This window comes from Haplochromis burtoni, unplaced genomic scaffold (genome assembly GCF_018398535.1).
Source record: "Haplochromis burtoni strain Fernald_Lab_line unplaced genomic scaffold, NCSU_Asbu1 Contig_5, whole genome shotgun sequence".
Taxonomy (NCBI): Eukaryota; Metazoa; Chordata; class Actinopteri; order Cichliformes; family Cichlidae; genus Haplochromis; species Haplochromis burtoni.
In genome coordinates this window covers 933,164-957,611 of record NW_024582366.1, presented here as the reverse complement: position 1 = coordinate 957,611, position 24,448 = coordinate 933,164, and the positions used below count along the sequence as shown (strand labels likewise).

Genomic DNA, 24,448 nt, shown 5'->3' with positions numbered 1-24,448 from the left:
ATTCAAGTCAGGTCAAATGTTCAAAAGATCAAGGTTATAGCAGGGCTAGTGCTAATTCACCTCTGAGGACAGAAGGATGCACTTTGCTTATTATTTGATGACAGTTTTCTTTCTTCACTTACGTTGTGAAAGAATCAGTCCCTGTTTTGCAGCAGGCTGTAAACATACTTTAACAAGGGAGTCGGTGCAGATTGATGCGCTTTTGAAGCCAGCCTCAAGTGGCAATTTAGAAGAATTGTGGTTTTTGTTGCTACCACACAGCACACACTTTTCAGCTGCACGGGTTGGCTGCGTTGTCCTGCCATTGATGTAAATGTTGCTTTAACTGCACAACTAATTACTGCTGCAGACAGAGCACAGACATCCCATAGGCAAAGCCCTTCCAGACCCCGTCTATCCTCAAACACACTGCAAAAAATGTTAAGGAATTTAAGCTCAACTCCACCCATTAAACCCAGGTCCTATCCTGACACTGAGCCTTTACTGGAAATGACTTGTAATCATGTACTTTTAAAAAAAAAGTGCATGATTACAAAACGTATTTAAAGGTCACACAGCCTAAAGTTACATTAAAAAAACTACAGAGAGACGTTTTAACTCTGCATATTTTATCTTCTGCCAGCGTTTTGTAGCTTGCACATGTATCTAAATTACGCTGATTCAAAATGTCACCATGCATGTATTTTTTAATTATTGTTTTTAGTACTAATGCTGATAGACGAGATAATCAGGGTTCGGTTCACTGAATTTTTCAGAATTATGCAAATAAAGAAAAGACATTTAATATCTAATCAAAAGGTATTTCAACTTGTCATTAAAATGTCGTGTTTGTTCACAGAGAGGTGAAAATACACTTTTTTTCCTTTTACAAATAAAAGAAACACAAATGATCCAGTTGAGATCAGCAGATATGAACTTTGTTGGTACGTCAGTGTTTTTTCTGGGCTCCTATGAGTCAGAGGTCGTCTCAAGGGCAAGAGAGCGCATTCAGAAAGTCTAAAAATGTGCAGAACTCATTCAGTAATAACTGTAATAAAAAGGAAGTGTATTGCCGTCCGCAGGGACATTTATTTCCTGCATTTGACCCGGCCTAACGCCTGAAAACTGGCTTCCAAGTGTAATGCAGATATAAACAGTGCCCTGTTTCAGTCGACTGGAGACGTTGGCGTAAACACGTAACCTCGACACATAAAAGCCATGCTTGAGCCATAGTCTGTATATTAAAGATGGACACTGCCACTATAACGTCCATGTTTCACATACAGTCTGTGGTTTAAACCCGGGACCCTCTCACTAAGAAGCCACGATGCTTATTACTGAGCCCATGTGCGGTCTTCATTTGGCTTTAGATATCTCTAAGCTTTGAATAAAAACAGGCCCTCTGAATGTGACGGACATTTTCCCTCTTTTTTCAGATGTTTTAATGAGAAGATCTCCAGTCAAAAATGTAAAAAAGAAATCATTAGTTCCACAGTTTTTCTGTCTGGTTTCAGATCATTTTCCAGCACACACAGCGTTCACAAAGTCTACAACCTCTTTCCTGCATTTCAAAGTGAGAAATAAAACTTTGATATTTGAGCTTTAATTGTTTGCTGTTCTGCTGAACAAAATGAAATGCACTCAATCCAAATTTAATTTCACAATGTCAAATTTTAAAAGCTTCACTCATAACATAGACATGTGAGAGATGCTTTTGAGCAAAATCACACACACTAAATAAACCTGATGTGCTGGCCATAGCAGGTTATTAGAGTTCTGCTCCACCATTGAAGCCACAGACATCAAAATCTGCACCTCCTCCTCTAATTCTGAGCCTCAAGTGTTTTCATTAGAATAACACAACTAACATAATTTGCATTAAGTGGTTTTCAAGCAGGCACTAAATGGAGAAAGCTGCTGTGTCTGATTTTTTGTGCATGGTAGTAATGAATAAATACACCACCAGTCTGCAGTTTGGCCTCTCTCCTGCTAAATGCACACACATCTTCTTGAGCGGCATGTTGCATATGTTCTATAAAATGACAGCGTGTGACCTGCTGCTCTGTATCACACAAATGCAGACAGGTAATGAGCAGTGAAGGTGTGAGACAAGGAGGTGTTGCACATTCAAACACTTCAGACAGGGAGCTTTGAGGCCAGCTCACGCGTCGTACCTCAAAGCGCTGGGAGCTGACTTTCTTTCCCTTTTTCATCCAGGTAATGCGAGGCTTGGGCTCACCGACCGCCTGGCATACGAACGACGCCACTCCTCCCGAAATCCCCGTTTGATCCTCGGGGGACTTGATGAAGCTGGGCGTGCCTAAGGGAAAGAAACGGAGATGAGGGCAGGAAGAGAGCAAAACCAGAGTCAGATGAAGAGAACTGACAGAGAAACATCTCTGTACTTGCTTTAAGTCCTGCAATAACAACATGCTCTTTCAAAAGCTGTTTCATGCCTGTAGCCACACCCAGCCGTAAAAACAGCCCAGCACCATCCTTTCCCTGAAAATATGCAACATCCGTCAGTCTTATTAGTAGTGGCAGAGAGCAGGCAGATGTGAACGGACAGATGGAAACCTTGAAAAATCTGCTTTGAATGCATGAATAAACATGAATCATAAACCAGCCCTGTGACCATAATACTGTACATCACCAACATGAAAGGCTGAAACAAGTGTTGTGCATGGATAATAGTGCAGCTCAGAAGATCATTTTTAAAATTCATGTCATGGTCTCACATGTTAACCATACACAGTGGTGGTTTGGACCACTAGTTGAGTTATGATGCAATGTTTAAATGAGCACTGGACCTGGTTCTCGACTAGCAACTTCATAAAAATACAATGAGAAATGTAGCAATATATGTATATATGTATAAAACCTGGAGAAGAAGGCTTACCAATGTAAGCAAAGCAAGACAATTCTACATGGCGCTGTCCAAGAACCACAGATACAGAACTTCAAAGGATATTAGAGGGTAAAACTGCACACTTTCTATCGCATCTGTTAACATGTTGCTGCAAATCGATTCAGAGCATTTAACACAGCACTTCAGAGCGTCATTAATATGGACAAAAAAAAATCCCAGGACACCGGGGTTTAAGCTGCTGCTGTCTGGCAGGAGGTTCACGCTGCTGAGGTCCCGGACAAACAGACTCAAGGACAGCTTTTACTAATCAGTGCTAACAGCTGACCTGATTGGCTACCTGCCTGGACTTTTGGGGGGGTAACAGCAATAACAATAATAATATTTATATTTGCAACAAGGCGCAATAATTATAATAATGTGCAACAATAATAATGTGCAATACACATAAACTTATTCTTCTTTTTATACTTAATTTAAGTTACTGTGTCGTGTCGTACGCAGTGCCGACATCGGACAGTTTTCCAGTTTCATTGCACTATTGTACTCTGTATGACTGCAGAGACTGATATCTTATCTGATGACGTCACCACAGCCCTCAGCAGGAGAAACATGATTGTGAGACTTTCTGAGAACATCGAGACGACGTGTTCCAAATCGTCTTACTTAAAGTTCTAAAGATATGATAAACTGACACGAACGTCACTGCTTAATTACTATCATCACACCAAAGACATCCTAATACTGCTTCTACTTTGGTTTTATTTTGCTTTATTTTCTCATGTGTTTTACCTTTTTCAAAATTATTCCTCAATCAGAGACCAGATGCATCTCCTGGTAGTTGTGACATATCTGATGGTATTATGACTAAAGAAATATCCCTCCATAGTTACAAATGTTTACTGAACAAATCCGAGTTATAAACAGTCATTTGATGTGTTTTGGACAGCTGAGCTAGTTATAACTCGTGAAATGAAGCCGGAGTTTTGATTCCATTTGTAGGGGTTTGCTTTATCTTCAAGGTTTAGGGTTTGAAATGAAACAATAAAGCTACATCAGAAACAGACACAATACAGAGAGCCTAACATTTCCAGGAGCTTTGAAGAACATGTTCAGGAATGAATCTTAAACAGAGTGTGTGTGTGGATTAGTCTGTCTTTGAGGAGCAATCATTCACTGTGCAAACTAAAACCATGTTATATGTCTGCGCTGGGGGCTGCTCTCTGGTACCACTAAAGATTATTTTTAAATGATTATTTAAGCAGGGATCTGTCACAGCAGTGTGTATGGTTTGTCTGACTGTGATGTAAAATCAACATTTATGAGACACAATCAAATCACTGTTTGCGCATATTTGTCATTTGTTGTATGACAACAGAAACTGAGTGATGATTACATGAGAGCAGCCAAACTGTGTGTTTGCATCCGTGTGTGGTCCTAACACATTTAAGCTCAGTCTACAACCGAGATGCTAAAAGGAAATCTTGGTGCCAGAACAGAGTCGCAGAACAGAGCTGCAAATATGGAACCAACGCCTGCGTTAGTTCATGCAGGCCAAGAAGTCGAGCTCAAGCCAAGCATTTCAGTGCCATCCCACACGGCTGATGGGCTTAGCTACAAATCGAATTGGCTAATCTTATGTACGGCTTGCTATTTAAACTGCTTTAGCCTTCCCATAGTTCCTCTGTGTCTGCAAGCCACTTTGCAACCCAACTCCAGCCCAGTTCCTCCTTTTTACACCATATCTGACTTACATCTGTTTACTCTGTGCTCTGTTCTGAACAGAGGTATTGCTGCTGCCTTCCCTGCCTCAGTCTTATGTACATATTTCACAAAGAAGAAGGGGAAGAAACAAAGTTACTCCAGATGGACATAACCGTCTACTTTTGATTAAAGTGTAGACGGGGGCGATCGTGGCTCAAAGAGTTGGCAGTTCGTCTTGTAACCGGAAGGTTGCCGGCTCGGACAGTCTCGGTCGTTGTGTCCTTGGGCAAGACACTTCACCTGCCGCCTACTGGTGATGGCCAGAGGGGCCGATGGTGCGATATGGCAGCCTCGCTTCTGTCAGTCTGCCCCAGGGCAGCTGTGGCTACAACCGTAGCTGCCTCCACCAGTGTGTGAATGTGAGAGTGAATGAATAGTGGCATTGTAAAGTGCTTTGAGGGCCCCGACAAGCGCTATATAAATGCAATTTATGATTATTATTATAAATTGATCCTGACGCAGGGACAGACTGTCTCTTTGAACCACATGTAGTATTTATGCACCAGTGTCAGTGCAGTGATTTGTAGAAAAAGCCTGGTGTTCATATTTCCAGTTTTTCATGTAGAAGTTTTCCTCTAATTTGGTGTGAAACTTGTTTTGGCAATGTGACAGCTTGCTGTTCTCTTACTGCTGCGTTAAGTTACTGCTGACGCAAATCCAGCATGTCCTGCTGCTTCTGCATCACATTAAAAAAACTACAAGTGACAAACCAGTCAAGCCACCGTGAGCTGAAGAAGCCTGCAGGTGACAGGCACTTGACTGTGACCAGCACACCTCCATCACACCATCAAGGTGAGCAGGTTTACCTTGCTGTCCAGGCTAATGCAGTGGAAGAATACACAGTCCACCTGCTGCTTACAACACCCAATTTCTGCATTGCTCAGCTTGACTAATCGCCGTCCGATTAAAGAAAAACTCTAAAGGTTTCCAGGCAATTTAATCATTTAATCATCTTGTTAAACTAATTGCATTTAGTGCAGTTGTGTTACTACATTAGCTTTTAGGAAATGCTGATAACATTTATGATAAATTGTTTTTCTCTTAAGATAATATCACAGAATCTAAATTCATTTTAACACAAAGCAGCGTCTTGAAAAAAGATAATTGATGTGGTGGAACAAGCTAGTCATGTGTGATGTTATTAATATTTCTAGCATTGGTGTGGCGAGTCTCTGAGCCTCCGCTCATGTGTTGAATTCTTGTTAAAAAGAACACCCAGTCCTGTTAGCGCTCCATGGTAACACTAACAAAGACCGGCTCTCCTCCCGAGACAGACTGCTGTGAATGTGGAGACTTTGACTAATGATTAAATATTCCTTGTTGGAGCTCCTCAACTCAGAGGCCTCACCTTTGTTGCCACAGAACGAATCGTAATGTTGCTGTTTTCCTTTGGAGGTAGAAGCGGCTTCTTTATTGCCGGGTCAGTGTGTAAAGACGGCTGAGACAGGTGGAAGATACTTGAAGTGTTGGTGTTATAAAGCATCAAAGTCTTGTCATTCTCAGTGGCTTCCTCCCTGCGTCATCGCTGCTCCCGATTCCCCCCTGTCAGCATGTCTCCTCCAATAACACTTTGTTTCTCTGATGTAACTTTGAAAAGCAGCAGAAATCAAAGATCATTCTTCTCGCAGGCTGCTGTCTGCCTGACTTCTACTTGTGTGGTTAGTGGTTCATGGCTCCTTTCCATACAAACCCCTGTGATATATATACTTTCAGATTTTGTGCTACAGCACCCGAACTCACAAATACGTGAGTCCTGTGACGGAGCTATAAACACAAAGAAACATTAGGTACTTTCAGACCTTTTAACCTTTTTTTCTGTCTGCACTGCAAAAAGTGATGACCACTGTATTTCCTTAGGGCTAATTTTAAGGCAAAGAAACTGTCGATTTTTTACATGCGATGGTTTGAGAGGCACCTACGTAATCAGATGTGTACTAGCTTCGTCTGTGGATGGGCCTTTGGAGCTACAGTGCTCCCTCGCTGTAACGCGGTTCACCTTTCGCTGTTTCGCTGATTTTTTTGGTGCAATTTTGCATGTGTTTTTGCTTTTGTTTTTTTCACAGTGCATTGTGTTCTGCGTCCTGATTGGCTATAGACCATTGTCAATCAATCTCATGCCGTGTCTCCCGTACAGTACAAAATGCTTTCAGCTCGTCAACGTTACATAAATCTTTGATGGCTACCAGTGTGACTCTGAAGTGCTGTACAACAAACACAACACTAACTGACAGGCCTGATAGGTCACAGGCATAGATACCAGTGACAAGGCTGGCTAGTTATGCTAACAGCCGCATCTGTCAGATATCTGTCTCCAATACAAAAGATAGATGCATGTAGTATATCAGTCATTTCAGTCATCATGTCTAAAACGTGCACAGCTTACCGTGTTCCATTTCTACCCCATCAAAATTCAACCACTGTGCTACTAATTATGTTATACAGACGTTTCTCACGTGGGGCCATATGAACATAGCTGCCTTTCATATTGGACATGATATAAAAGGCAGTCGCAAAGAAACAAGTGTATTTTCCAAATGGTTATCAAGCGATTTCTTGGGTGTAGCAGGTTGAAATCTGTCGTGAAGAGTGTTGCACCACAGTCATTCTTATAATTGCTTTGCTCACTGGGAGATTGCTGTGGTTGCCTGTAGTTGAAGGCAGCCACTCGTGTTAAAATGTTAAAAGAACAATTTTGCTAATTGGAAATGGAGACCATTCACCTTCAAAGTGAAAGCTGTGCCTTGGTGTTACAGCACATTTCAAAATTCACAAAGGTTTTTGCAGCTGGTTGAGGAATGCAATTTTTTTCCTAGGAAGCTATGATTGAAGAGCATCACTGAAAGCTCTGTAGGCCTGAGTGACTGGGCTACAGCAATCTACAACTACTCTCCAGTGGGTCAGGGAATACACATGTGATACATAGAAATACACTTTTTAAATGTAAGTAAAAGTAGTGTGTATAGCATACGCAGCATGGAGTGTAGAAGAATCCAAATGAAGTTCTGAGATTATACATTTTGGAAATCTGATGCAAAACCCTCATTTGTTCATAACTGTGTGTCATCACCTTCATAAAGGTTGCCGTCTTTTGTTTAAATCCTTTCCTTTGACCGCCTTCTAGGTTTCCACTTTAAAAAATGCAGTACATGTAGCTGCGTTTCATACAGTGTCGGCGCTGACACACAAATGCTGATACATTTATTAGAAACATCAAGCACGGAATAAAAGCCGTCTATCTTCTCTGGATGCAGCTGTGTGATGGCAGCACAGGCACCTTTATGAATCAAAATGAAATTGTCTTCACACAACATTTCTATGATTTATTTTGAAACTTCAATTCACATGTACAATACACTCTGTAATGTGATGTATGTGCTGCAGCTACGAGTCGGAGCTGCTTCTGCGTGTCCGCTCATGCAACAGCCTCAGCCGAGGAGCCCGCACCATCAATCAGCAGTCAACACACTTCACAGCACCGTGACAGCAACATTTTCAGAGTGGCAGGCTGCAAGGAGAAATGCGAATGTTTCAAGCAGGGGTTAAATCCTTTTTCTTCCCCAGCAGGGAGCCACGAAGAGCCTTTTGCAGGCGAGGCGAGACATTTTAACAGCAACTTTTAGCAGCTGATAAGTTTGCTCTTTAAAGTTCAACGTGACTCCAAACCCACTTGTACAGTTGGATCCAACAGTTTGTCCTTAAGAACATTTCTTGTAACAGAAATTGTACATCAGATTGATATAAGGTCCCGATGATGGTCAGTGTTCAGGAGGGAAATACTTTCACTGCATTATGCAAAACGTGTTGGCAGAATGAAAGCATCAAGTCTGCAGAGTTTCATCCGAGGACCCAGAAGTGGGCGGGGAAGAAGTGAGCGGGGAAGAAGTGAGCGGGGAAGAAGTGAGCGGCTCAGACCATTATTAAGATATTTATTTCCCATGGCTGTTGATCATTGACCCAAGGCCTAACACTCCAAATATAAAACATGCTTGTGCCCTCTGCTCTTTTCTCGGGCAGCTGTCGGTTGCCTTGAACTCCCATTATTCTCTGACCCGTGTTTGCAGCTGTTTCTTGGCCTTATTTTCTTAGAAATATGGTAAATGGCCTGCATTTATATAGCGCTTTACTAGTCCCTAAGGACCCCAAAGCGCTTTACATATCCAGTCATCCACACATTCACACACTGGTGATGACAGCTACATTGTAGCCACAGCCACCGTGGGGCACTGACAGAGGCGAGGCTGCCGGACACTGGTGCCACCGGGCCCTCTGACCACCACCAGTAGGCAAACATGGTTAGTATCTTGCCCAAGGATATTTGGCATGCAGTCAGGAGGCAGCCTGGGATCGAACCACCGCCCTTCTGATTAGTGGCTGACCTGCTCTGCCACCTCAGCCACCCATATGGCTGTAGCAATATGCCTGTTTGACATCTTTAACAGGCATCTATGATGATGGGAGAGGAAAACAGTTAAATACTCTGTGTGTGATACATCAGCATGCAGTTATCTGTTCATCATGAACTCTTTTGTTTTCCTATTGTAATTTTTACTGTAGGGAATTAATAGTAAGACACAGATTATTGGGCAGCACAGTGGTCAGCACTGTTGCCTCACAGCAAGAAGGTCCTGAGTTCAATTCCACCATCAGGCCGGGGTCTCTCTGTGCTTCCTCCCACAGTCCAAAGACATGCACTTAGTGGGGATAGGTTAATTGGAAACACTAAATTGCCCATAGGTGTGAATGTGAGCATGAATGGTTGTCTCAGTCTGTGTGTTAGCCCTGCGACAGACTGGCAACCTGTCCAGGGTGCCCCCCGCCTCTCGCCTTAAGACAGCTGGGATAAGCTCCAGCACCCCCCACAACCCTGAAAAGCGTCTAGTGTCTACTACGCTTGTATGGTATCATTTTGTGCCAAAACATTTACAATTTCCCATTGTGGTAATCGTCAGTGCCATCACCTCCTCAGCTGATGTGTTGGAGCACAAGCCACCAGAGGACAGTTTTTAAAGTCAGTAGCTGAGCTCAGTGAGCTGTTAATAATAATAATGTATACTTTATTGATCCCGTGGGGAAATTACTTTCACTGCATTTGACCCATTCACTCAGTGAAGCCGCTAAGCAGGCGCCCCTGAGCAAGCGACGGTACCTCGCTCAGGGGAACCTCAGGGTTGCCATTCAGTGGATTCGAAGCCCCGACCTTCCGATCACGGGGCCGCCACTCTACCTACTGAGCTGCGGTGAATTTAAGTGAAAGTTTTACTCGTAACATTTAAAATCCTTCTCGGCAAAGCTGTGAGCAGCTGAGTTAGCTGTGAGTTGTTGAAGACTCGTGTTAACACTTTTAAAAATATATGATGCTAATTAAAAAATAAAGCTGTGCCTTAGTCTTACAATGTTTAATTCGATTTTCTATATCAATGTGTTGCTTTTACCAAATCTCATATTTCACAATGCTGCTATAAAAATTCAAGAAGAATCGAGCTGGTGTCTGCTGGTGTGTTTAGGCTCATGATGGTTTTACATATCAGGGGACTGCATATAAATAACATGGCAGTGGGTACGTCTCAAGTGTCATGTCTGTGCATTCAAGCTTTTGGTCTAAAATTACAGCATCAGATTAGACACACCTACGGTAAGGGTGATGTTCATGCAGCAAATGAGATGTGGAGGCCAACACCCTTCATTTTTGCTGCGTTGTTGTTACCAGCATGGAAGGAACATTTAAAGTGGTGTATCATTACACAGGGGGCTTAATTTGACGGGAGAGTTTTCATTTGTTACAGGTGCAGTCACAGGGCATAGCAGTTACCTGCTTCATGACTAATTTCTTGTAAAAAATGCTCGTGGATCAAGTTGCCATTAAAAGTTGCTGTATTTTGAGGCACCTCTGCATCAGTGGTGAGGATTTTGCATGTATTTAGTGGGCAGGTAGTTGCTCAGATAGTCAGTTCATGTCATCTGGAGGAGGTAGGAGATATGCTGACACACAAACAATTTACTGACATTTACTGACACATGCAAAGAAGAAAACAACAACAAAAAAATCCAGCACCCTTAGAGCAAGCTGTAAGTCTCCAAACAGAAACAGATATAGCCTGACTATAATAGGTTTAGCATGTGCTAAATGCCAACTCCTCCCTGCTCATTTAGCGGCTGATCTTTGAATAAAGCCAATCTCACAGAGGACATGCATGGCTGGAGCCACAGAGGAGAGGCTGCTTTGCAAGAGGGAGGCAGTGTAAAGCAGCAGCCCACAGGAGACACAAGCTGCCTCTCCACACAGGCTTTTTATGGGAATTATTCTGTATAGAAATGCTACAGGGAGAAGAGCTTCTCTTTTTCACAGGAAAAAAAAAAGGTCAGCGAACGCTTTGTGGGATGTGCTCCATGCAACTTTCCTCATGTATTAGACTTCTTATGGGGATGTTTGAGCATACTGCAACACAAATCTGATTCCTCTAAATCCCCTGGTTGCTCGGTCGATGCTAGCTCCCACATGGTGCGCATGAGCACTGAAGCTTGCTTTACCAATGCAGAAGGCATTTATATCAAGAGCTGTCTGGACAATAAACTGAATTCAAAAACAAATGCTCTACTTTGGCCCCACAATCTAAAACCTATATGTTTGATTAGTGGACGACACCAAATTGTTTGAATGTGAGAGTGAACAGCTGTCCTATTTTCTGCATTAGCCCTGAAACTGTTTGGCAACCTGTCAAGGTGTATCTTGATTCTCACCTAAGGAAACAACTCAATTTGGTTGCCATATTTGTGTCATAGCTGCCTCTGCAAACCACACTCAGTAGATGCTTCTCATTATGCAAACTTATGCTTCCTCACATGCTCCTGTTACTGAGGAATCTGCCATCATGCAGGTTTTCAATCCCTCAGCAGCCCCTTGAGGTGATGAGGAGCGAGGTGGCTTATAGAAGAGGTCTTTGCAACCTTATGTGTCTTGCATCAATTTCTCCGTCTCCAGTATCAGCGCTTTAAGGAGATAAGATGCAAGGAAGAGAAATGTTGAGGGAAGGAACAAGATATGTTAGCATAATGAAGAAGCTCGCCTTTACTCATCTCTGCATTCACTCCTCAAATAGTTGGATTTTTCAAGTGGGGAAGTCGGTTCACTGACTTTGTTGTGTTCGTGTGCTGCCAAGATCGAATGTAAAAGCAAACGTGGACATTACAAACACAATGTGTTGTATGTTACTCCTCAGAGTATTTAAAACACACTTTGCCAACTGCTCTCAGCACACATATAATAGGGCGGCTCGATTATGGCAAAAATGATAATCACGATTATTTTCACTGACATTGAGATCTCGATTATTTGACGATATTTATTTAACAATAACAATGTGTTGAATAATGACTTTAAAAAATTATATAAAATAGTGCAAATACTGATAACAGTGCAAATGTTTGCAGTATAACAAATCAATGAAAAATGTAAACATCTGTGTTTAGTGAGCTTTGCAGTGTTGCTCTGTGGTGCAGCTACACTGTAGCAAAGTTCACACACTGTGTCTACTTGATCCACGTCTGACTGAACCCACAATGTTTCCACACCACTGAAGTTTTTTTTTACCTCCAACCAGCAGCAGTCACTCTCCTCTCCAAATAACTTCTGCTCAGCTTTCCGAGCTTCCCTCGGGTCCTCTTAATGAGCGGTCCCCACCCCCGGGCCTCGGACCGGTACCGGTCCGTGAGTCGTTTGGTACCGGGCCGCGAGAGTTGAGGCTCAGGTGTGAAATGTCTGGTTTTCAGGGTTTTTATCGGTTTTCAGCGTTATTTTGTTATCGTTTTTATCGTTAACTCGGTTTTCCTGGGTCTTTTCACGTGTGTTATGAATAAATCTTCTTTTTTTCGGTACCAGTACCGGTTTTATTTTGTTGTATTTATCCGCGACACATTAAAGGCCGGTCTGTGAAAATATTGTCGGGCATAAACTGGTCCGTGGCGCAAAAAAGGTTGGAGACCGCTGCTCTTAATTGTTGTGACACGTGTTCGAAACGCAGAGAGGTGCGCTTGATTTGCCACACGGAGCAGCGCGAGAGTAAAGCACGAGGGAGGGGCTAATAATGGGCTCAGTCATTTTTAATGATCGTTGAAAGCCCAGATCGTAATCGAGATTAAAATTCGATTAATCGAGCAGCCCTACATATAATCACTTTACTTGATTTGTTACCAGGATGACGCTACAAACTAATCTGGGTCATTTTGCATGGAGGATAGCTAATGGTTACAAATTAAGGCCACACTAAATAAATTAGTAATAAATATTATTAAATAAATGTAAACAAATTGCATTTCCAATACAAAAATTCACACCATGAGTCGCAAAGTTCTTCTAATTAAAAAAAAAGTTTTTGCAGTTCATGTATCAAACCTTCGGTTGTTTCTTTTTCTGGCTCGAGCAGCTTTTGTGTGCATTTTACCAATAAGTAATGTATTGCTTCCAAGAACACATGAATGCACAATAACCTGCCGTCTTCTCCGGTGAGTTCTCTCTCCTGTATCTGTGATTGCATGAGTGGAAGTAGGTGCACTGGAGTCAGAACAGAGCCGTGCCAGGTGCATCGCTGTGCTGTTATCAAGCCCTGAAAAAACAATCAGCTCTTCCACTGCTGCTTCTGCCTCAGCCAGCGTTCGCTTCGAGCTTTTCTGTAAATTGAGTTTCATCTTCAGCCTGTTGCCTGCATCCTGACCCTCGCCCCTTTTCCCCATTGTTCAGTCTGCTCTGTCCACACGGCCTCTCAGTGTCCTCCTGGTACTGTGTTCCTGCTCTGCACCAGAAGTCTCTGGCATCTCACCAGTAATCTTCAAAGCCTAGCACAGCACCATCACATCAATATTTTCCCCTATAACCCGACTCCTACATGTCTGCGTGCCACAACAGTTACTGGTTGTGAATCTTTGCAGGGTCCTCAGCACATGAGCGTCTCATTTGAGTTGGACTCACGCTTGTCAACATTGGCTGCATTTGATCCTGTTCAGTGAAATTATATTCTCATCTATTATTATGACTATTCTGCAGATTAAACCAGATGTAACAGTTGAGTTTGTTCCACATCCGTGTGTTTTTTTCTCCAGCAGGTCTTCGTTACATGTTTTTCTAAAGAGAGGGAGCCATCTTCTTTGGCTTCCTTGCAGAAATTTCCTCTCACCGTGCCACTGCCAAATCCAGCAAGACATGTCTCTGTGCCCATTACAGACTCTCAGGAACAACTTGAGCCATATGCTGAGAGGCTCGCTGCAGCCAAACTGAAATCACACATGAAAGTGTATTCTGCATACAGAAACACAATTAAGAGGCAATTTTGAGTTGGGAATGAATAAATGGACTGGAGACAGCCCAGTTTGTCCTCATTAATAATGCACTTTAATTCCTTTAAACTTGTTCTACATGTGTTGATTGAGAACGATTGCATTTTGCTACATCCAGACAAACCGTGTAAGTGGTTTCCATTATAATATGTACGAGTGCAGAAATGAAGAAGGCCAGTGTTTGAATCGGTGTAATTCTTCAGGAAATTGTTAATATTAGGCAATATTTCACAATAGGACGAAAGATTCCTTAGAGGGCAGATCCTGAGCTAAAGTAACACTGCCAAAACACAAGGGACAATGTTTTCAGTTAGAGGTCAGGTAATGAGCGCCACCTACGTGTGGCAAATCTGGGAAAGGGAAGAGTTGTGGAGTTGCATTGGTGATACTGTGATTTTCAATGGTGACTTCATGGCCAGGCAGGAGAGGAATCGTCCAAGAGAAACGTATCACATCTTTTAAGAAGTCTCACCAGGCACTAGCAAGGGAGTCTCACTGTTACGAGGGATCAGAGGACTCCTATAAGGGGCTTCTGTTGTGGACCTTGAAAAAGTGGGACTCAAACCAGAAACAAAGAACACTTGCCTTCAAAATAAAAGTTGTGCCTCACCTCCAAATCCAGTACATTTTATACTATTGTCAACTATCACAACTAGCTACTACCAGTCAAACCAGCTACAAAGAGATTTTCACCAAATGGTTGGGGAATACATACTCTTACATAGCAACAGGCGGTTACCACGAAGCCACTGACCAATCTGCCAGCAGCCAACGCCAACATGCTGGGGAACATGCATGTTTCCTTTGCCAGATAGTCATGGGTCGGTTTCTAGGCCTGTGTCCTGAGGCTGTATTCATTTGACCCTGCATCATCCATCCATCCATCCATCCATCCCCTTCTGCTTATCCTTTTTCATCATCTATATCCAAAACGTCACACAAGTTAACATCAAGTAATTAGCAACGTACTGTAATCCTGAGGGCAGGGGTACAGGACGTCCTGCTCTCTCTGTCATTATGTTGACTCTTTTGACTATAGTTTCTTGCCTTTTCTGCTGCCTCCCCCTAAATCCTGCCCTTATCTGCCGCTGCTCCTGATTGGACGGGTGTCCCAGTCCCAGCTCCAATCAAGCTCCATCATCAATCACACCTCCTACTTTAAACGGTAGCAAAGCAGTTAGTCGGGGCTGCTTTTGCTGCCATACCTCTCACTACTGTGCTCGTAGCTACTCACAAGTAAGACTGTATCGACATGATCCTGTTTGAGTGGTACTTTGTGTGCCTTTAATCATACACACCTGTGTGTTGTTCTTAGTGATTTGCTGTATTGTTTGGGGGTATTAGTGTCTGTTTTAGCTGCTCTACATTTCCTGTGTACCTGGAGACTGGGCCAGGGATTAGTTTTCACATCCACATCAGGCTCATACATGCAGATGTGGTTTTCTTGTTTTGGAAACTCACTTCACTGTATAGATGTAATTCCCATGCTTTGCAGAGCATGTGGGCCAAACTGGACCCTGTGGCCCAAGTCTGTGAAGCACCTTTGAGAAATGTTTGTGTTCTGATGAACTTTTTTAAATACGAGACTTATTTTAAACCCAGACTGGTCACTTAATCATGTATCCAGAGTTTTACACATGTGCATATGTGAATCCCAGCAGGTCATAATCTCTCTCTCAGACAAGCCTTGATATCCAACTTCCTGCAGGCTGGTGAATAATTGGTGGAATAAAGTGCATTGGTTATGAGCTCATCGCTTCATGGGTGGTTTTTGCTCCGAGGAGCAGAGCGTTTTCTCCACTCAATTACTCTGGTAAACGATGCCACTGTAAACAGGAGACGGTGCTTTTAACACATTCTGTTGAGGCCTGTGGCATCACATACCTCCTCCACTCTGACAGGCTCCCTGACACCAGCCAGCAAATCCTTCCACTCAGCAGAGTATGCTGCCTACGTGCCACAGTAACTGCCGTGTACATCTGTGAAAAACCAGTATGGGGTGACAAGGTTTCACCGTGACTGGCATGGAGAGAGACTTGAAACCAAAAAGCCTGTGAAACAACGCTCTCCCTCATGCAGAGTAAAGTGCAGTGAAAATGCTGAAATTTTTTAAGCACAATTTCTACTGCTGCCATTTGACTGAACCACATTAAACACCATCATGACGATTTTGGATCGTCAGAACTAATAAAGCTGAAAATAATTAATGAAAAAAGTCACTCGCAGTTTCTTATGTGAAGTTCTTACGCCATTGACATGTGTTTCTTTAGTACTAGTTATTAGGTAATTAGCTACTTAAGATGGTCAGCTGTCTCAGTCGAACTCTCTGTCCTTTACAATTTGTGCGTGTGTTATTGAAAATATATATAATTTGTTACATTGTGCGATCCTAGGTAAAAATAACTATGAATATAAATGTCACCATCGACGCTGTTACACTTACTGTATATGACATCTGAAGTCATAAAGTAAAGCAATAGGATGTAAACAATGGACAGCTGATGCAGGTGTGCCACAGGTCACATGACATTAAAATGACATGGACATACAGACATGAGATGATGGCAACAACAAGCACGCGTGAAGCACAAAGTAAAAACCCGAGCTTGAGCAAAACAGAAGCACAACTAAAAAAGCTTTGAAACACGTAAAACAGCTACTGCAGAGACGGCGGCAGGTCTGTTTCCAAAAACACATAAAACTAGACGTCTGAATGAGACTGAACAGGATCGTTTCACACATCTGTGTCAAAATTCTCTTTGTTTACTCTATTCTCTGTTTTCCTATTGTAAATAGATCCCATCAAAAATGCTCCACACCAGCATCGTGTTAGACTCTCTGTACTTTACTTTTTTTGTCATTTCCAGTCTTTGTGGCTCTCAAATGTGTGTGTGTGTGTGTCTTTTCCTTTTTTATGAACTACAGCAGAGCTCTATTTTAAACAAGAGCAAGACATAAATCAGGTTTTGGACTAAATATTATTAGTACACACGTTCATTTTTGGATGGAACGCACAGCATGGTTGCCAATATGAAAATTAGAGAATCAAAAAAGTGGTTGCTACTTACACCCTATTGTAACACTAAGTTTCAACATAGTGTTTTGCATATAACCAATGAGTCTGAGTCATAGTTATTAAGACTGTTAAAAATTGGTGCCAGTTTATCTCTGAAATCCAGCATTAAACCACCACAACACCACCCACACAAACAATCCCACCAAAGAAGTCATAAGTCTGTGGCCTCGATCCATAAATAGTTCTGACCTTCCTTGTAGCCCTCTCCAGGCAGGCGTTGCCGATTTGCAACAGTTAAAAACTAACAACCTGATTACCCCACATACATATTTTATGAGGTTTTTTTACTCAGAAGCACCACTGCAGGACTTGGTTGTGCATCAGCAACAAAAAGCTTAATTTGAGCCTGAGAGGGTTATAAAACTGGTCAAATAGAGAGTGACACTGCATATGAAGTGCAGTGACTACAGGCTCACCAGGGCTGGACTGGGCATCGGCACTCTGGACATTTTCCTGGTTGGCAGACGCACATTTGAGCCAATGACACAAACTGAAGGTCCACTGCACACCAATCAAATTTCTCAACATGACCGGCCCTCCCCCACCTTCACCTCACACACCTAGGTGCAGCTGAAAAGCACAACAGCATATTAGGCACACTAAAGGTAGAAAAAAATAAAGGTCAGGGCTTGGGATGAATATTTCTGGAAAAAAGAAAAACTCTGAATTTTTTTACATTTAAGTAGCAAATTTCAGTTTGGAGCTTTTTTCACAGAATTATACCTGCCAAGCCCTTTTTTTGTAACTTTCAGTGGCTCAGTTCAATATGAAAGACATGCCAGTCTGAATGGGCAACATGAGTGGATGTGAAAAGCATCAGTCTACATTTCATCCCACTTTTCTATGTGTGGTGGAGGGTGACAGCTCTATTCACTGGTAGGTTTGATGTCGTGTATCGTAGATCAGCTGAAGGTTTTGATCTGTATCGTTTAACAGCAACGTAACGATTTTGTAAGATTTCATAACAAACTTTAAAAAACTTTAAAAACTCAATTACCTGATCATTAACAAACTGTAGTTAATTGTTATCTAATGAATAATTATTTTTATAACCGTTTCGTTATTATTGACGTGAAACTTATATAGCTTTGAGTTAATAATGATTACTGTGAGCCTGATAATCGAACCTTCTCTGCTCGTTGTGGATCTAGACAAGTAAAGTAAAAACACAACTTCTGCCACACATTATGTACAGATCTGACTTCTGAATTAAAGCCACATGAAATGAATCAGGACGTTACAAGAAAGCTTTTCAAATGTCACCTGCTGAGCAGTCTTTACTCCACTTTCTCTCATCTTCATCACCAATATTGTATTAATTTTACTTTGTTTGAATCCTCACGTATAGACAATCAGTCATTTGTGAACCACATTGTGTGGTTGAATCAATAACTAACATTTTAAAGTTGACATCGCTGTGCGCCCACTAGTCCACTCTCCCTCTCTTACTTTCTTATGCATATTCAAAGATGGCTTGTTTTGTTTGGAACTGCAACACTGTATCATCACTATTACATCCTGTCCATCAAACCGCCACCCACACAGGCTACAGGCAAGAGTTAAATAAATACACCCTCAACGCTCCAGAAGCTGCTTTCACAGGGTGGAGGAATAAACTCAGACATTATTTAAGAAGAAATATAATTAGCTCCATGCAAATATGCTCCATGTCAGACTTTGAAGACAGAGGCCATTTAGTTTCCCGTGATTGATGGAAGGACAGAGGAGACAGATGTTGACTACGGTGTGCGCTGTAATATGACTGATGCCAAGAGTCCTGATGTGCCCAATGACAAAGCTCCCATTCATCTACTCAACTCCTGTCCTATGGAAATATGTTTTTAGTGTAGGCACATTTGCAAACCTGCAGTTCAGCTCAAGAAAACTGCATCTCAGTTCTGGTCTAGTTTGTGTTTCACGCTAACTTTACCAAAGCCGAGCACCCGAAGGATCATATAGGACACCCTGAAAGGTATTTGATTCATTATAGCTGCAAAAATGGATTTAGATTTTGAAAAATGGTGCACTGCATTGTTAAAAGTTACATTTATGGCAAAGAATTTATGAGATATTCATATAAAAGTGAAAGTTGCAGTTACAGTGAAAAACATTTTGTTGCTTTTATTATTTTGAAGATTCATTGTTGTTTTGATTTCCTTTCAGACCACAATCACAAGACATCAGACTCTGTTTGGAGGTTCGATTAAGAATGAAAACATTAGTCAAATTTTGATGCCAAAAATCTTTCATCTCTGGGTCACAAGTGGGAAGAAATCTCATTTTTATGTTAGTTTATGTTTTAGTTACCATCGAAAGTTTTGAGTAACTTTTTTATTTGAAAATCTCTGCAGAGAAACTTCCAGATGTTTGTCTTAGACAAAAGTTAAGCAGCTGGAAAATTACCCTGGAGAAGGACAATCTCAAATTCCCAGACTTAATGACTTAATACTGTTCCTAGGTCAGAGCTATTCTTCAGCAAAGCTACTCCTGAACCCCCCCTGAGTTTACAGCCCACTGCTTCGCGTCTCATTGTCACCCACTGCAGCACACTTGTCTTACAGGCCCGTTTCTCATTTGGGCTCCAGAATTTAATGGTGTCTAGGCATGCAGCCAGGCAGTCAAATGTTGTGTGAGGCGGAATAAAGCTGTGTTTCAGAGGCAATTCACAATGACAAGTGACAACAGTTTCACAAAAAGTGCCTTCCCCTCACAGAGACTCATTAGGCTGTGGAGTTGAGAGGAAGCAGCCATGCAAATCAACCTCTGATCAGTCAAAGTGACATATAAACAATCTGGCTTCTCCTCAGAAACACTGCAGTTCTCCTGCTAGCCTCCAACTGAGCAGTGGGCAGCTTCTCATGCACAGTTCTGGCAAAAAGCAATCAGTTGAGGTGCAGAGGTCAATGAAGTTTGTCTGAAATAATTGTCAGTACTATTATCAGCAGCATAAATTACAAGAATATTAATGTAAGTGGCATTAAAGCAGAGAACAGAGAGCTACTTTAATTTAATAGGAAGTGACACAAACAAAGGCCAGCACCAAGATACTGCATCACGACTAGAACCATACCTGCTAGGAAGTCTCTATTCAAACAGTACAGTGGTCCCTCGCTATAACGCGGTTCGCCTTTCACGACCTCGCTGTTTCGTGGATTTTTTTTTTTTGTGTGTGTGCAATTTTGCTTTTTTTTTACATCAATTTCATGCCGTGTCTTCTGTGCAGTGCAGAATTCAGCTTTTTTAATGTACATAAATCTTCAGTCACTAGCAGAGTGACTCTGAAGTGCTGCACTGCATGTTTGTAAGTTTTCTCCCCAACAAACACAACGGTGTGGATGAAACGTCGTCACCTGCGGGTTCCTTTGGTTTCGTTCTCTAATACTGGACTTCCTACGAAGGTTTGAACTGAGAGTTTAAACAAGAGAGAAACTGTTCGTGCCTGTCTGAGGAAAGTGCATAAGTGTGTAGTGACGGGTTTTACAGCCTTAAAACATCTATAATAATTGTGAAAAATAAATTGGTGACTTCGCAGATTTCACTTATCGCGAGTTATTTTTAGAACGTAACTCCCGCGATAAACGAGCAGCCGCTGTGTTACAAAATCCTTCTGACCATAACTAAATCACAGACCTCTTGGATGAGTTATCAGCATAAAGGTCTTTGTGAGGTTCATGCTTTGCGTTCTTAGTTTTAGGTATCACCCTTAGCATTTCCGTGTCTTCTTGTTTGTCTTCTTGGGTTAACTTTGACGCCTTAAAGTTTACTCTTGTTTTGAATAAAACGTTCTTGTGGCTTTGTAAATGTCTGTTTCTTTCCTTTGTCCCTCTCCCTGCTCTTCCTATTATACCCTCAGGTTATTTCTGCCGTACTGTCCCGCTCTGTGGTGAGAATCAATCCTGTGTGTTGCCTCCCAGTCTTTGATAAGTGTAGTTCCGGTGTCCATCTTTCTGTCTCCATTTGGCTCCTTGAGTTGCTTTGGGTTTTATATTTATTCATTTATTTTGTTCAATTCTGACTTTCTGATGTTTGCTTTTCTTATTTATATGACTTTGGAACACATGGGCCACACTTGGGGAAGTGTCTTTGGGACTAAAAGTTATTGGTTTAGTTTTAGTCAGCAGCTGTCCCACAGTATGGGGAGCTCATTAATCCATTTCTACACTGAAAGAAAAAAATCGTCCTGCTGTGCACCCGAGACGTGCTTTTGTACTTTATTACTATTTTTCTTTGAGTGCACCATGTGTGTTTGGTTGCAGTTACCCATACAAGACCACGATGTGGTTTAAAGTAGGTTGTTTCTGCTTGAGGTTGTTGTGTAGTCAGTGAACGTGACCCGGTGTGTGATTATGATTAAACTGGATTGACAGATAGTAAGTGTGTGGATCTACGTTTTCACTGATTTGAGGATATATAGTGGATGTGACTGCACATGCACGACAGTATGAATGTAGTCTCACCTCCTGTATTTGAAAAACATAATAATTTAAGTTTATTATTTAAACTTTGGACGCTCCGACATTGACCTTCTTCCCATCTTTTACACGGTCTAACAGAGCGCTCCCCAACAGTTTTTGCTCCACGGACGGTGTTGTGGATAAATACAACAAAATAAAACGACGCGACCGAGACAAACACTGTGGTGTTTTGTGAATATAACAATAAACGTGAATTCACTGTGTAATTGTGTGACTTTATTAGCAGCATTCTCCTGAAAGACTGAGAGTAACATCCTCCTCTCTGCCCCTTAATGCTCTCTGGTCGCTATGGTAACGCATAAATATTTCTTTCAAAATAAGACGCAACTACAACACGGGAAAAGTGTTGTTGTATGTTTGCAGCTAGTGTCAGTGATTGAAAGGGTTAAAAACACTGAATACTGGATACCACTCATAAAAACAAATGACAGCCTGTAAATAATAAAAGGTGTCTAGGTGAATGACTTCTCATGATGTTGTTACCCGATACCACATGAAAAGCAATCATATATCAACAGAAGTAGAATATTTGCTTTGCCCATGAAGTGAACACACGGTGCAGACGATGGAGGGCAGAGCAAACATTTGCTCATTGGCTTTCACAGCACAACCCCGCGCCCTCTAATACAGACAGTTCTGCCAGTTCTGCTGACGGGCCTGTCAGCATGAACTGGCAGCCGTGTACCACCCGTACCTTCCAGCATCCTCGGTGCAGCTGAGAGAGCAGGAAGCAGTCTGATCCAGAGCCATGAAGACATAAAGCAAACGTGAAGAGTTCCCTCACAGCTCACACGTACAGTACAACTCCATGCTGAAAAATCTGACTGACACATTTTGGATTTCTTTCTTCTTTTTTTTTAAATCATCAGCCGCGCTTTTAAACCAGGCATGTGAAACTCAGCAAAAAATGCTTTGTTTACACCCAATACGTTGTGACGTTTGCGGGGTCGTTGTCGCGGCTGCTGTGCATGTGTTGGTACACTTGATAATCCTGTAACGCTAACGGCACAATCGCCTTCTTTTTTGTTTTGCCAGGAGTACATTTTATGACAAGATGCAATAACATCAACAAAAGTGAAAGCAAATGTTTTCAGACTGAGCTAGGCCTAAATACTGTACGTTTGCAGTCATGGTTAATAAACAGTGACCCAGAGCACTTGGAACATATCCATGTGGCTGAATCAGCAGGATGCCACAGCTGAGTGATGTAACCGAGGGTTCACGCTCAACAGTGGATACAACACTGAATAAAACAAGAAGTAAACAGTTCAGCAAGCAGCTAATGGGTTTGGCTCATTATTAATGTGATCAAATATGTTTAAGAGTGCGGTGCATTATGGGAAAGAAAAGGCCTTTCTTGTTCTGCTTTATTCATCCTCTCTTTATCCAGTTTTTGTCCTCATTCTAAAACAAGTCAATCTACCTCTAAATTTCCATTTATTATCATGTTTGTTACAGCCGAATGGCATTTGTCAGTATTGAAACCTATTAGCGACCGTTTGATGGCAGCAGGCAGTATTTTCAGCCACTTTTTATGAATTCTAAGACATTTTAAAATACCATAAGACAACAGCGATGATGACGGGCAACAGTGGTACACTAGTGTAGCACCACACTGGGAGTGAAACCAAACCCATTACATTACTTTGAATGGCACACTATCCATCCAACAGACAGCTGTAATGTCCTGTGTATCTTTAACCTGGTCACACATTCTTCTTAATTAGTTACACTAATCTACACGTGTCTCACATTTACTGTCATGTATAGTGTAAGTGTATCAGCTAAAGTCATTTGGAGTGAAACACGCATTAGCATCATGTGCAACAACCCCTTTCACCCTATTTAAATAATATTCTTCCTTTTAACGTCCACTAATTTTAAAGGTAATCTGTGATCCTAATGTTGGGCTCATGCAGGTGTGTACTTCAACATTTTTTCAGAGGGCGCAGCTCACTGCGTGTCTGCAGTCTAGACTCCAAGATACATTTTGGTTTTTTAAGGAAAAACAGTCAACATTTGCCCTTCATTACATGCTAATCCATAAGTCAACCCTCTGCCAAAGACAGCTTATCTTAACAGAGATAAAGCTTTACATTCTCACGGACCAATCAATTTACGCTCTTGTCAATAGCTGTTTGCCAGCACACACCCTGCAAACCCGATAAATTCAACCAGGCTGAGGAGCAGCGTGAATGTAGCAAACAGTTAAAAATATCATCACTCAATAATTAACTGAACAGGTGCAAATGGACTTTTAAGACTTTCTTTCAGGAGGAAGCAGATTCCAAGCTGGACTTTATAAATCTTCTACATTCACATGTGTTGCATAGTCGAGACTAAACTGATCATTTTACTCCACTGTCTAAAATCGAATCCCAGACAGCCTGGCGGAGTCTTAGTAATCTTCCTTTCTGTTTGGAGAGCTGGATGCAGAGACACGGCTGCCACTTGTGTTTGTTCTTATAAATAATACATAGTTCACCACTGCTTCTTGTTCATGACCCGCAAAATTGCCTCCCACACAAGTACGGTAGCAGTACCCACATGCTGCATGAATGCTGGGAGGAGGGAGGCAAAGACACGGGGAATAAACTGATTCTGTTTTTCTAATCATTATGTGTATGCGACCCAGGGGAGTCTCGCATCTGAGCAGAGCTGGGCAGGAAGAAAGAGAGGTTAGAGCAAGAAACCCTGCGTGGAAAAGACCGAGCAGCTGAATAATGTCAAGTGCACTAACATGTTTAATTGAGTGCCATGAAAAATTCTTTTTCATATTCTTTTTCTAATTTGTGTGTGTGTGTGTGTGTGTGTGTGTGTGTGTGTGTGTGTGTGTGTGTGTGTGTGTGTGTGACTGTAATTTGCAGTGGAAGACGCTGACATGAAATCCTGTAATGACAAAGTATCTGTGTGTTTTTCACATTATGCTAACGTGATGTAAAAGCTTGTAGTTAAGTTATT

At 41.9% G+C, this 24,448-nt stretch overlaps 1 protein-coding gene across 1 annotated transcript in view; it reads right to left on the bottom strand.

Moving 5' to 3' along the window:
- Positions 1 to 24,448, bottom strand: part of ptprfa (protein tyrosine phosphatase receptor type Fa) — a 243,987-nt gene that overhangs the window by 203,339 nt on the left and 16,200 nt on the right. The window contains exons 2-3 of the mRNA XM_014333895.2: positions 2,385 to 2,481; positions 2,154 to 2,299 (exon numbers count right to left, since the gene is read on the bottom strand). Of these exons, the coding sequence (XP_014189381.2) occupies positions 2,154 to 2,299; positions 2,385 to 2,481 (243 nt within the window). The remainder of the gene's footprint in view (positions 1 to 2,153; positions 2,300 to 2,384; positions 2,482 to 24,448) is intronic.